The sequence below is a fragment of the Leuresthes tenuis genome, unplaced genomic scaffold, assembly GCF_036924035.1.
Source record: "Leuresthes tenuis unplaced genomic scaffold, fLeuTen1.0.hap1 SCAF_10, whole genome shotgun sequence".
Classification (NCBI taxonomy): Eukaryota; Metazoa; Chordata; class Actinopteri; order Atheriniformes; family Atherinopsidae; genus Leuresthes; species Leuresthes tenuis.
The window spans coordinates 8,598,497-8,612,827 of NW_027325364.1; the positions used below are offsets into that span (position 1 = coordinate 8,598,497).

General features: G+C 38.9%; 1 protein-coding gene across 2 annotated transcripts in view; it reads left to right on the forward strand.

Moving 5' to 3' along the window:
- The window catches only part of LOC140316109 (mannosyl-oligosaccharide 1,2-alpha-mannosidase IA), a 189,288-nt gene extending 175,685 nt beyond the window's left edge, over window positions 1–13,603 (forward strand). For both annotated transcript variants that reach the window (XM_072393817.1, XM_072393816.1), the window contains exons 9-12: window positions 552–771; window positions 5,260–5,432; window positions 6,822–6,937; window positions 11,479–13,603. In XM_072393817.1, the coding sequence (XP_072249918.1) occupies window positions 552–771; window positions 5,260–5,432; window positions 6,822–6,937; window positions 11,479–11,620 (651 nt within the window). In that variant the 3' untranslated portion in view covers window positions 11,621–13,603. The remainder of the gene's footprint in view (window positions 1–551; window positions 772–5,259; window positions 5,433–6,821; window positions 6,938–11,478) is intronic.
- Window positions 13,604–14,331: the final 728 nt, after the last annotated feature.

Genomic DNA, 14,331 nt, shown 5'->3' on the forward strand with positions numbered 1-14,331 from the left:
CAGATTAAAATAAATAAAAAATAAAAAAAAGCAGAAATCCTACATGTAATGTACATGTAAACTCCAGAACAGAAAACCTCTGCTCACTGCTCCTGGAGGGCGATGTTAACAATTGATCATTTACACAAACAGCTGTCTGACTGGTTCAAATCAAAAATATTTCCATAACATCGCTTGGAAATAACTTAATATCTAAACTGTTAGTCTGTGTTTTCCACACAATAGTGTGCAAGTCACTTCTCTCCACAACTAACCTAAAAAAATTAAGAATTTTCTGCCTCAGGCCTACATTGCATGATGATCTCCTCCTTCTCACACTAAATAACCATAAGTAATGTGGTTTTTAAACTGCATCAGATTAAATATTTTTCATATGAACATCACAGGTAGACATGAAACGGGTAGATAAGAGATGAAGGTTTGGGATTGAACATGGTTTTACTTCAATAGTGCCTTTTTTTTTTTTCCTTACAAGAGTTTCACGACATGACTCAAATCATGTAAACAAGTACATCAGCTTTAAACATTGCTGGCTTTGCGTGTTGCTGCAGGCGATCGAAGCTAACCTGGTACAGAAGTCACCAGGTGGTCTCACCTACCTGGCTGAGTGGAGGGGAGGGATCCTGGACCATAAGATGGGTCACCTGGCCTGCTTCTCTGGGGGCATGATCGGCATCGGGGCTGATGATGGAGCACAAGAGAAGAGGCAACACTACCTTGACCTTGCTGCAGAGATTACACACACATGCCATGAAAGCTACACTCGCTCAAGTAAGTGGAAATGTCAGGGCACTAAAAGAGGTGTATTGAGTGTGCGCTATGGCTTTGCTCTTTGCTTTAAAAAGTTGTACAATAGTCCATTAAGGTGACTTGTAGTTGTACAATGGATGAAGGATTGCTCTAGCTCTTTATTTATTTATTCTTTATAAAGAGAGCAGAGAATTGCAGGGCTTCCTACCTCACTGAACTTGTTCCACAACTAGACTTAAGACTCCATCCAAACCGAGGATTAAAAAAAACTGTTTTTATTTCCTCATTCCTCATGCCATTACAGCCTTTTACACCATGGTTTTTGCCTCGAGCCCTTTTAAAATGTAACTTTTGCAGTGGATTATGGGAAAGTTGAATATGTGAAGTACCCAACAGGCTACCAAATTATTATCCTAACAAATTCTTCCTAAACACTGTATCAAATGAGAACTCCCTTCTAAATTTACCTGGAAAGATATCTGAAGTGTCTCAGAATTAAGGATCAAACAGTACCAATGGACAATGTCACAATATTAAAATGCTTAAAACAGCATGTTAAATTGATTAAATAAAAGAGATAAAATTAGAAGTTTTTCATGATTGTCATGCACATTAAAGTGAAGACGGGTATACAGTCCCACCTAGCCTATATTTGATCATGTCAACCCTCTTTTTTGGCACCGTAGGAGACCCAGATTTTAATTGAGAAAATTCTGTAACTACCGGTTGACACAGCACAGGATTTGAAACAGTGTAGAATTTCAAAATAACTACTAAACTGCTTCATCAAACTTTTAAGAGGCTCCCCTTTTGCCAGTTTGTGCTTCATTTCATCCTTTACTGAGCACTAGCTTGCCAGGCCAATACAACTAATTGGTTACATTCTGTCTCTCTTCCTGCTTTCCCCTGGGCATTATGTGCAATATCTACTTCCAAAACATAATAAGCATCGATGCAGACAATTGGTGGGGCGTGGAGAGAATATTCTTATTAAATGTAATACAACCCAAACCCTGAAGCTTGTGCAGCATCCCTAATCTGACACAACACTGCACCCCTTCAGTTTCAGGTAGATGAAGTCGAACTGAAGGGGATATAACTGAGAAATAAATTGTTTTATTCAAAAAATGTGTTTCCTTTTAGTGGAATACTTAGTTTCTACATATGTTATGCTTGTGCATTAAAAGAAACACACTATAATGTTACGTTAGGAGAAATTATGGTGGCACTTACTGAGGAAGAGTAATATTGTAAAATTTGTCCTGACTCAGAGAAAGTGGCATTCTACATGGCTTCACCTCAACTGAGAAATAACAGGTCCAATAAGGAGCAAGATATTTTCTCACATATGTCAGATATGACAGATATGTCTCACAGCTGTAGGCAGCAGAAGTGGAGCCCCATAGAGTGTGCCTGACACTGATAATCACAATTTGTTGTCATACTTAGTGGGAAGAAAGAAAAAGGGAATCAAGTAGTACTGTAAACTATGTTATACAAACTCCAGCGGCAAATTTGCCATCACTCCGACCAATAAATGAGACCAAGAATGATTGCACTCAGATACTAAAGATTCACCTGGTTTTAAAAGCAAAACAATGAGAAAACCTGCCCTCATTTTTCAAGAAGACCACTGTTTGATCTCTTCCCTGGTATCCATCCCTAGCCCTGATGAAAATCCCCTCTCTTAATTCCAAGCTTTTTTTTACCCTCCACTGTTGGGTGAGCTGTAAAGATTAATCCTCAACTGTTCCTTCGTTTTTACATACGCAGTAAGGTAATGTGACTCACCCCATAACAGGTTCCTTGATACTCTTTGAATACTCCTGATCTTCACACCCAAAATGCTTCTCTCTTTTCTCAGCACCCAGGTTTCTCTTACAGCTTTAACAGCTCTTGGATTAGGTTTTTGCAGGAAAGAGAAAAGTGAAGTTTGGCTCTTGCATGTGCGCACTGCAGCTGCCATTTACCTGTCTCTTAGATACTGATACCAGAAGGCTTGCCAACTGCTGCGACTATGGATTTCTGTCATCTTCGCTGCTTTTGGCTTAGTAGACCGAATATCTAGCTGTAGCATTCCTGAAAGCTCTTTTTTCTCTAGAAAATAAACATCTATGTATCCGTGTCTTTGCACTATGTTCAATCTTGACCTTTGAGAAGAAAAATGTGAAGTCAAGTCACAGCTAATATGACAAAAACAGTCATGAAGAGTCACTTTTATTTCTAAGCCAGAACTGTTTGAAGCTTACAGACTTAAGTTTCTAGAAATTTGCATTTCAAAGTTGCAGCCCTTTTGAATGGCTGACTTGAGGCATTCCAAGGATCTATTTTGCACATTTGTAAGGTAACTTCCGTGACATCGCTTTGATTTTGATGGGATTTATACATCAGAAAGGTTGCTTTGCATAAGCGTATGTTAGTAAGAAGATAAATTAGTCTGAGTTCAAATTAAATTTTCCTCAAAAAGTTACTGTTCAATTCACTAGAAAAAGTAAATACTTGACTGACTTCTGAAATGTATCTGATGCAAAGTGTGAGGAACTTCTACTTTCTGTGCAGAGATGCCTCACTGCATGTTTTGAACCAATAAATTCTCTGGACTGTTGATGTTAATGCTAATTCCAAGTGTTAGAGTTTCGAAATTGGTCTGATATTACTTGTATTTATTTAATTTTATTTATTTATTTCTTGGGAAGGCATCCTTTGAGGAAAAAGCCCTGTACAGCAACTTAAAAGCAAAATAGATCTGAATAATTACACAATTTATGTGGCATCTTGTAACAAGCCAATTCAAAAGTTTTAAATCAAACACTTACAGGATAGCAAAATACATATATAAATGACCGTATTTTTTGCACCATAAGGCGCACCTAAAAGCCTTAAATTTTCACAAAAAAACTGCCGTGCGCGATAAATCTATCACGGATACCGTCATTTTGAATTTACCACAGGGAGGGCCGAGCATTCATCGGGGCATTAATCTCCCTCCACATCGCTCTCCATTCGCGCCATTCACCGCCACGTTCACTTTTGCCGCGCCTCTTCGCTCTCGTACATTGGAAAAGAATGGCAATTGGCCACTTCCGTCGATCGCTTTGTGTTCGGTGTGAATCCAGGGTCAGGCGGATCCCAGCCATTCACTCTGAACGGTGCGAATATTGTATCGTGTCATCATTAATGCTTTTGCGCATGTCCCCGAGTGCCTGTTCATAAGTGTAAAAACGATCGAGGTTGTCCTTCACCGTCGGACCATTTCCCGCTGACACAGGGACGTAATACATACACTACGTGTGCTGGCAGAGATTAAACCAATCAGAGAACATTAGGTAATACTTACGCCTTATAATCAGGTGCACCTTATAGTGCACAAAATACGGTAGAAAGAAACGCATTAAAATCAGTTAAAGTAATAGAGGAAAGTCCTAATCTGAAATTATGTTGAGGCAAAACGACCGTGTGTAAGATGCCTCTGGAAGTCATGACACAGTAAGGTTGCAGTGATAAACCAGTGTCTCAGTGTGAAAACTTGTGTGTCTATATATGTATTAGCATAATTAGCTATGATGTTGTTGGAGAAAAAGTAAAGGGCTGTTGTTGCACGTGTACAATTCTAATAACATTTTTTTTTTAGAAGAGGTATATAGAAGTTTCATCCTCCCTGAACGTCTCTGGCAGGTTAAGGGAGAGCAGAGGAGTTCTGATTTGCAAAGGCTCATTCTATACCTGCTTTTAGCCTCAAATTGGGAATCATTAATACAAACTACTAAGAGGCTCAGACTTGTATAGAGTCATTAAATCTAAATGAGTAACACAGGAGAAGTTTAGAGTTGATTTTAAAAAAGTGTACTTCTTGTAGAGGTGATCCATTCTCAATGCTTCTACTACTGTTCCTGAAGAGGAATCATCCTCCTCTTTCCCTTATAAAAAATTTGTGGTAAAGTTTTCCTTTGTTGGGCAACTAGTTCAAGGGTGATTTGAGCTGTCTTCATATTACTGTTAAAGATTTTCAAGTAGCTAACAGCTTATCTTACAAATGACCAACAGGTTGCCTGTTTTCCTTAATTACCGGTTTATATAGTGATGAAGAAATAATGTATTCTGGGGGTTTGTGAGGAACAGTAAACCATTTATTGCCATTTATTACAAGCACATTACAGTGAGTCTGGGATTTCTTGTTTTAGTTCAACCAAATGTAGCTACTTGCAGACCCTCAATGACCTCTGTACCAGCTTTATCCAAACAACCACACAGCCAATAGAGTACACCAAATTTATGTTTCTATGCCAGTGCTTCTGTCCTGACCTGACCTTGGTAAGAACAAATCATTTTGTGCTGCACATTGAACAGAATCTCTTTGCAGTCTTAAAATGTGGTATAAAATACCTTAGAAGAACAGGGAAAAGAAAGACAAATTAGAAAAAGTTGCAGGTCCATTGAACAGGTGGTGAGATCTTTTTTTAATTATAGAAATTAGAAATAAATTAATTGCTTCTTTTTTTTTCCTCATAGCTACTAAACTCGGACCTGAAGCATTCAGATTTGACAGTGGAGCTGAGGCCACAGCAACCAGACTGAATGACAGATATTACATTCTGCGACCAGAAGTCATCGAGAGCTATATGTACATGTGGAGACTGACCCACGACCCAAAGTACAGAGAGTGGGGATGGGAAGCTGTTGAGGTGAGACCGTTTATACAGAGTCATTGGTTTGACTGCTGTGTAGGTGCAATCCCACTATTGTTATGAAAATAATCACTTTATTATTTTTCTTCAAAATATCTAGTCATACACAGTTTGATGTAGAAATGTTTAGACTCTTAAGACAACTCGCTCTCAAAATGTAACAAAGCCAACAGACCAACATTTTTTGTTTGCATTTCAAGCCTCCAAATGAGACAGGAAACCACCCAACTGCCCCATAGACTCAGGCAGAGCAGTTAGTTTTTAACATTTTTACACCAGAAACATAAATGTCCTACTGATGTGTGATAGAATAGTGGCAAATCAATGTCATGAGTTCCAGTTTGTCCTCAGAAAGAGCTTTTGAGACAAAGTTGAGGTGAGTTACAGTTCATCTCCATGAGGCAACCTCAACAACCAATCAGAATTTAAGAATGAAAACTTTATTTCTCCATAAATGGCATAATATACTTACTGAATCTTACCTCATATGGAAAAAAGGTTAACTGTATTATTTCTTCCTTTATCCAGGCCAAATTAACTGAATGGCACAACACACTTTCGGCCAGCACAAGAAAAATTTCATGTTATATTTAAGTGGGAGTGTAATTTTGTGCCCTATACCAATTCTCTTATTGGTGACCTGGATTCTCATTTTCTAGGTTGTACTCACCTATTATGTCAAGCCCCTTTAACACCCTCAATTACCCTCCACCAGCTTCCCTGATATTGCATGGCTCTATACATTAGCTGGTAGATCAAGAAGTCACACAAGTAGGAGATGAAGGCTTAGCAGAGATCACCATTATTAATCTGACAGTTTTACTGTGGAGGGCTGGCAGGATAGAGTTAGCATTAATTTAGCAAGCACAGAAGAGGAGAGATCAGGCTGACAAGTTTGAAGGGTCTATAATTATCGGGCACAAAGGTTGGAAGCAGTGCACAACACTTCTGCTCAGGAACATCAAGCATTAACACATCAGGGTCTTTATTAATTAGCACGTATAAACCAGTCCTTTGTAGCTGGACTAATCATGACTTAATCTGCTTGGCTAACTCAGGCACTCAGATTTATCTTTATTTGTTAATTGTGTTGCTGCCTGAGGTGCTTGACATGTTCCATTATCTATTTCAGATATCTATGGATACCGTTTCTTAGCAAAGGATTCGCTTTTTTTCCACCAATATTTTAGCAGAATACCTTTTTCTTGCTTGCGTCCTCTGATTTTTGTGTAGTTACAAAGTTACATTACAAAGTGTAGTTTATAATGAAAGTTAACTTATCAAAAAGCATGAATAAATTAGGTATTCTTCAATTTGACTGGAAGTAGTCTTGACTTTGTTCTCTTCTCATTTAAATGTGCCCTCTCGCTGTCTACCTCCTGTCAGGCACTGGAGCAGCACTGCAGAATAGAGTCTGGCTTCTCTGGGATTCGTGATGTTTACACCATGACGGTCAGCCATGACAACATGCAGCAGAGCTTCTTCCTCTCAGAGACACTCAAGTAAGTCCCATTTCCTCTCTACATTCTTACTAGTGAGAGAAATGTCATTTTCATCAAGTCTACATGCATAAACCACCATTGCCATGGTAGTAATACACGATCCAATACTTAATCCTGGGGTTCTACCGCTGGAGCGCACTTGTGCTGCGAATGATATACAGAGACTATCGTTGGTTCAGAAGTGTTTCCAATCAGGTTTTGAATAGGATACTTTCCACTTGTATGGGAAGTCGAGATTGTTAAGTAACGGAAACTGCTCATGTTACACTTTGGCATATACAAATTAAAACTACCTTTTTCTTAAGTTAGAGGCACAAGACGGCACTACTGCACCTCTGTAAAAGTGATTTTGAAATAGAGTCCATCCCTTCTCTGCCAATTATCCAGGACAGGAGGTCAGCCTCCCTCTCCTAGCTCTTTATAGGAGGACACCAAGTCGTTCCCAAGACAACTGAGATATAGTCTCTCCAGTTAGACATGCCTGATCAAATGCCCTAAGTGCCTTAACTGGCCCCTTTCGATGTGGAGGAGCAGTAACTCTATACTGAGCAAGCCCAGCTGCCCACTTGTGTTCACAATCTCATTCTTTGACCACTACCCACAATTCATTACCATGAATGAGGGTTGGTAGATAGATAACAGCTTCACCTTCTGATTCAGCTGCAAATCACTACCCGAGAAAACCAACAGGAAATCCATCCATTAGCTTCTGTTTACCTGAGGTCGGGTCACAGATGCCACAGGTGCCAGAAGGGATATTTAATCCCTCTAGTAAGCACTGGGTCTTTTTCAGGTCTGCCTGAAAAACTTCCGCTGACTCCTTTTGATGCAGAGGAGCAGCGGCTCAACTTCGAGCTACTGACCCTTCGAAGAAAACCGATTTCAGACTGGGACAACAAAGTCTGAAAGGCCTCCTTCTTCAGCTTCCCCCACCAGCGAGTCCTGTGGTTATGGCCACAACAGGCACAGACGTTCCCAATCCACCCTCATTATTCGTTTGGGCTTACCTGGTCTGTCCAGCAGTGGGTGAGGGGCCAGACAAAGAGTGATTCAAGTGCCCTGGTGATGATAACTCCTTACAACCTAGTTACCCCATCCTGGAACCAGGTCTGAGCAAGAGGCTTGTGAGCGAGCGCCATGTGGTCAGACCTTCACCCATGTGGACAATAACTCTATCTCTCCTCGTGCATGTATACTGAGAAAGGATGATGGCCAAATAAAACTGTACATGAACAAAAACAAACATGATGAATGGATACTGACTGACAACATTTGCAACTTTTTGAAAAGTTCACATATTTTAAACTTAAAGCACTTAGAGATATAGCACTCAAAACTAACATGTATTCTTAGTCTACAAAGTGCACTGTGGCTGTATAATAGTAACACTTTTGAATTCTGTGGAAGAATTCTTACTGACCTTTCTCTCGCCAGGGTTGTATTGCACTTTACAAAAGATATCCTCGTTAAGCCACTGCTGTTCCCCTTGGGTAATGCACTCATTGCCACATCACTGTGTATACAAAAAATAATTCAGTGTTTTAGAATCAGCTGAGTGACAACACCATCATTAGTAAGAGCAGCATGCAACAATGCAGTGCCTCACACTTGCACCACCCAGCCTGCCATTGTACTTTAAATAGTATATCGAAGCAAAACATTAAGCATAGTTTTTCTCATTCATTCATCTTTGGTGATCCACATAATTATTGCAAGCAAACACATTTTGTAGGATTTATCTAAAAAAATTTTTTTAAAAACATGATATCAAATTAAGTACCACCATGACAAAGTGTGGCAAGTGTGTTGCTGTTGCAATTCAGACACTTTTTTTTTCTATGACAACACTAGCCTATTTGCCAAAATACTTTTTTTGAGCAGCAAACAGAGTACACTTGCCCTCATACTGTCCAAGAGTGAGCTTGCCTCAACTCAGTCTGACAGCTGCAGTGCAGGGAGAGGTCGGTGTGAATAACAATGAATATCACAGTCCATTGCAAGAGCTACAATTAAAAGGAGCCTGGGTCCAGGCCTATTTTATGTTTTTTAAGTTGAACTCCTTCCAGATGGTTAGCTGTGCCAGAGCACCACGTTTCTGTGCTTCTGTCCCCTATGAGGGACATTATTCAGAATTAGAATGCATACACTATGAAACCAAATTCTCTCACAAGCTATACCGATAACCTTGCTCACATACAGAAGTGAAATACGTTCATATATTAGACTGGAGAGGTGTGCAATTTATGATTTAGATGAGTTTTTTTTTTTTTTTAAGTACACTGATGTCTGCTCAGCACTAAGTTTAATCAAAACAGCAACATTATCTGATATTATCCACAGCAATTGAGAAACAGAACAGTGTCGACACACAAACATTTCTTTCTAGACCCTCTCAATTTGGTAAAATTAATAGTTCAACAATACATACAGAAAAAATTAGTAACTTTGCAAACCTCACCAACAGAAAAACAACCTCAAACAAATGTTTAAAATATTTACATGAAATATTTTTCCGTTTATAGGAATTAAATCAAGGCAGTAATGTGTATTAAACTCTATTAAGTGAGTGCCCACTCCTGCATATAGTGTATACACTTCCTATCAGAGATAACTACCTTGGCATGACACCTGTCCAGCAAGCTATTACAAAAGTGGGCTGGAGAAAGAGATGCTAAGTGACTGTTCAGCATGTCTGCACTCTGAGCTGCAGTAGTTGGCAGCTTCTCAACTGAGCAGACACTAGTGTGCTTTAAGAACAAACAGCATCTAAAATCATAAAATATGCACAACTTCCCTCTGGTTCAACTGAAGTTTTCTGAAAACATGATAGTGCATATGGGAGCATTTCAGTACAGTTTGTTAAAGATTTTTGGTTTCATAGGTGTATACACACGCTCACTCTAAATAATATGTCCCTAAAGGCCTCTCCTTGTCCCCTATGGGAAACACATTTTTAGCTGTTTTAGCTTCTGTGCAATCTGCTTCCAAATTCATCTTTGTCTAACATGTCATAGCTTAAAGCCTGGAATAGACAGACTGAGTGAGAAAAAGTTTATCCTCCATTTTTCCTGGTTACCAGCATGACAGTTTCTGTCCATATGATAGGTTGCCTGCAACAACACCAGCATCTTTTTTTGGGGATATTCAACTCTGGAACTTTGAAGAAAAGCATTATCTGGGCACCAACCCAACCATCTCAAATTATTATGGAAAAAAATGACAGAACTACTGTGAGCAGTACGTTATTACATCTAGGAAAAAGAGAAAGAGATGCACAAATCTACCCCGCAAACTAACTACATGTTAACATGCTTAGTGGATTTTAAAACCTGTGAGCAGTGCTAACCAGCTGTTGCACAATTACATTTACTGAGGATAACTCAGTAAATAGTAGTTAAACTATAAGAAATTGAATCTTTCATACAATTATCATCATGAAATGGAGCCATTTAATTTTAACTCGCAGCTGGTAGTAATGGAGAGTGATTCACTACATCCAGGCTCCAGTAGAATGTATTTGGTGCTCCAACAAGACCAAAGCTGTCAAACACTTTTGTGTTCTTCTTCTTCAAAAAATGCACCGATTGCTTTTTCTTTAGTTTGTGACAAGTTAGACATTGAATGACACATTTGGTGCTACAGTTAGTTATAGCATTGTTGAAGAATGTGAATGTGTTGGGGGGGGGGGGTGTTATTCGTCAAAAAAAGGTGCATAATTCTAAATAGTATTTTCACTTGAAATACAAATCTCTAATATTTACCATGTATGACATGAGCCGCATTCGGACAGAGATGTTCGACGTTATAAGAACTGCCATTCCCCAGGGAAACCGTTTCATTTTGCATTCACACGAGTCAGGGACTGATGTGATGCAACAGTCTGCGACAGACGTATTACTTTAGCGCCACACTCAACAACAAAACCCGTGAAAAGTAAGGAGAGAAGAAAACAACACCACCAAGAAGCTAATATGGAGAGCGAGGAGGCCACCGTGTTCATGGTCCGCATGACGGTAAAATTAATCATGGACGATCACATCAGGCATCTAAGATCAAGGCTGGAAGAGCACACAGCGAGAGTCAGGAGACAAAGAATCGAGCGGCAGGCGATACTTCTTTGTTTCATGAAGGAAAGAAGGAAAGCAGAGCACCACAGACAAAGGAGACGACGTGTAAGTTTAACTTATTAAACATGCGGCGGTTCTGTCTGTGTCATATGAGTAAACATTTCAGACAAGGGGCGTAGCTACCAACCACCAAACACCTACGTCATATGTGTTCCCATGGAACCCAGAAAAGACCCTGCCTCGGAGAAGGAGCTAAAATGGTTATAGGAACCGAGGGCCGTGGTCCCCAGTTCCTGTATGTCCGAATGCACGAAAAAAACGTCCCTATTCCTGAAAAGGTTATAGGAACTGCAAAAGGTTCCTACAGTGGGAATGCACCTATTGTATTGTTTGTGTTCATGCTATCACTTGGAGAATGAAGTGCAACGTGCCATGATTTTGATTTAACAACAAATATCTTTCTTGTTTGCTCAGATATCTGTACCTGCTCTTCTCTGATGATGACCTTCTCGCTCTGGATGACTGGGTCTTTAATACTGAAGCCCATCCGCTGCCCATCATCCGCAAGAGCTGCCTGCACGATGAAGCAACACATGAGCAGACAGTCTCTGAATAATACCGAACACCACTTAAAAAGTGACACAGTTACAGACACACATGCAAACACCAATTCAGTGCAGGTTCAGAGACATTTCAGGAGTGTGTTATTGACTCTAAATTCCTTTCAAGTAAAGGACGTTGTCGTTTTACGCTGTGATTGTATATCCTTTTGCCAGGGTTACTTCCTGCTGGCACCTCTTTTTTGTGGACAATCAAGACAAACATGACTTTCATGAAAAGATACCTTTTTTCTTTCCTTCTTTCCTCTGTGAGGAAAACAATTTAACTTACAGACCCAAATGTATGGGAGGAGGTTTGAACTATGGGCCATATTGTCAGAAAGAGAAAAACATAGAAGACCACTCAAGTTTTGTTCCTCGTTTTTTTTTCTTAATCTTGAGTGACAGATTATTCCCTTCAATCTTGTTATTGCAGTTTTTCCTTTGTGAGTACACTCTTTGACCAAAGGTTTCTTTGCATTTCTATTTCCCTCTTGAAGTGTTTTTGTTGAGATGGAAGGTTAAAATTTACAGTAAGAATTAAATATTGATCAATGTACAGACAAACATGAAATGTGACAAATCCACCTCTGGACTAATTTTGATGTCATGTTTCTAACTGAAACAAGTCTGAATGATCTTTTTTCTTTAAAGGATGGCGATGTCAGGAAAGCAGATATATCTAATCCATCCAGGGACCATTTTTATCTCTAAAATAATGTTGGTTTGTGTTTCCACTTTATGCTTAGATAATAATTTCAACAGAACAGTGTTTTTTTTCTCTTCCTTTCACAGCCAGAGTACTCTCAATTAGGGCTGGGCGATAAAACGATGGCAAAATTAGATCATGACTAAATTTAGGTTGATCTCGATGATCAACATGCAACATTTTCAGTCAATCCACCTGTACATCCTGCTGTATAGTCCCTCAGAACACTCCAGTCCACTAGTTGGCAATAATGCACCAAAAGGGAAAAAAAAAAAATTACGATGACCAACTAGCGGACTGAGAAAGGAAACCGAGCAGAAACATAGGAGAGAATGAGTGTAGCTGGAGAGAGTCACTAAAGTGAACTCACTTCTCAAACTGTCAACATAGCAGGCAAAAAAGTTCCCAATACGTCAGTGGTATTCAGAAAAATGATGAACAAATTAATACTATGTTTAATCACCTGAAAAGGTAACACAGAAGGCATGAAAAGGCGGGCTGATGTTGCTCTGCAAGCTTCAACCAGAAGCAAAAAGATTACAACACTAGGTTAAAATTTTATAGCAAAATTAATGATTTAAATGTACAAGAAACAGTCATAGTTTAGTATTTCATTGTAATGGGAGAAAACCTGTATTGTTTCTAAGTATGTTTTTGCACAATTGAAAGTTAATATGGTGTCACTTAACTTTGGTTGATAATCTATGTTCTAAAATTGAACTATATGTGTTTTATGTTGCAGTCATTAGTATGCTTTTGAAATTGGCAGCATTAAACTCTATATCGTGATAAAGATCGATAAATATAGAAAATACAATTTTTTGCCATTTCGCCCAGCCCTACTCTTGATCATGTTGCTGTCATACAAGCATATAGGTAAAGTACACAAATGTTAAACAGTTTTAAATGGGTTTCTCTGCTTTTCCCTGCCTTCACACGTGCACCTCTACGCCTGCTGACAGTGAAGCTGCAGGCTGTTCTACTGTTTTTTTCATCCCAGTTGTGGAGCAAATATGCTGTACATACAGATGAAGCAAGTGACACCTGTATGAGCTTGTCTTGATTTTTATTTCATTTTATTTTTTTGGTGGTTATTTTCTTTCTGGGTTCTTCATTGATTTGCTTCCCTCAGGTGTTTCAGAAAAAAAAATCAAACTTTTTGATTTTAAGTCTAGTTATTGCTGATATTAATTATTGTTATTACTTATTCTTACTGTTTGATTTAACTTTAATTGTTAAATATTTTCAAATAATTATTAAAAACCTGTACAACTTTGTACATTTAAAACAATCACTGTTGTGTCATTATTTGTCTTGTTTACTTATTTACAAAGCCTTAAAAAAAGCACATGTCGTAATCTGCTTCAAGTTATTTGTAAGGAAAACAATCTGCTGTTTACATTGGTTTCGGTATGGTTTCAGAAATGACTGAAGGGGTTTAGTATAGTATAGTGTAGTTTATCTATATAGCACCTTTCACAGACAAATGTCACAGTGCTTTACAGAAAGCGAACCCATGAAATACATAAAAACAAGAATACAAAATAGTTAGAGTAGCCTAAGTGTAACTAAAAGTTTCTTGGAACAAAAATGTCTTCAGCTGTTTTTTTTGTTTTTTTAAAGAATCCACACAAACCAGACTATGTAGAGATACAGGGAGAGCATTCCACAATCTAGGTGCCACTGATTGGAAAGATTGGTCCCCACAAGTCTTGAAGCGAGTGCAAGGGACTGAGAAAAGATTCTGTTTGGACGACCTCAGGCTGCGACAAGAGGTGTCCAACCGAATCAAATCAGCAATATAAGGAGGGACCTGTCCATGGAGCACTCTGAAGGTTAAAACCAAAATTTTAAACTTAACTCTAAAACTGACTGGAAGCAAGTGAAAAAGCCATGCTGCAGAGTTCTGGACAACCTACAGCTGAGCTAGCTCCCTCTTTCTGAGACAAGTGAAGAGACTGTTACACTAGTCTAATCGTGAGGAAATAACAGCATGGATTATCATCTCAAATTCACTAG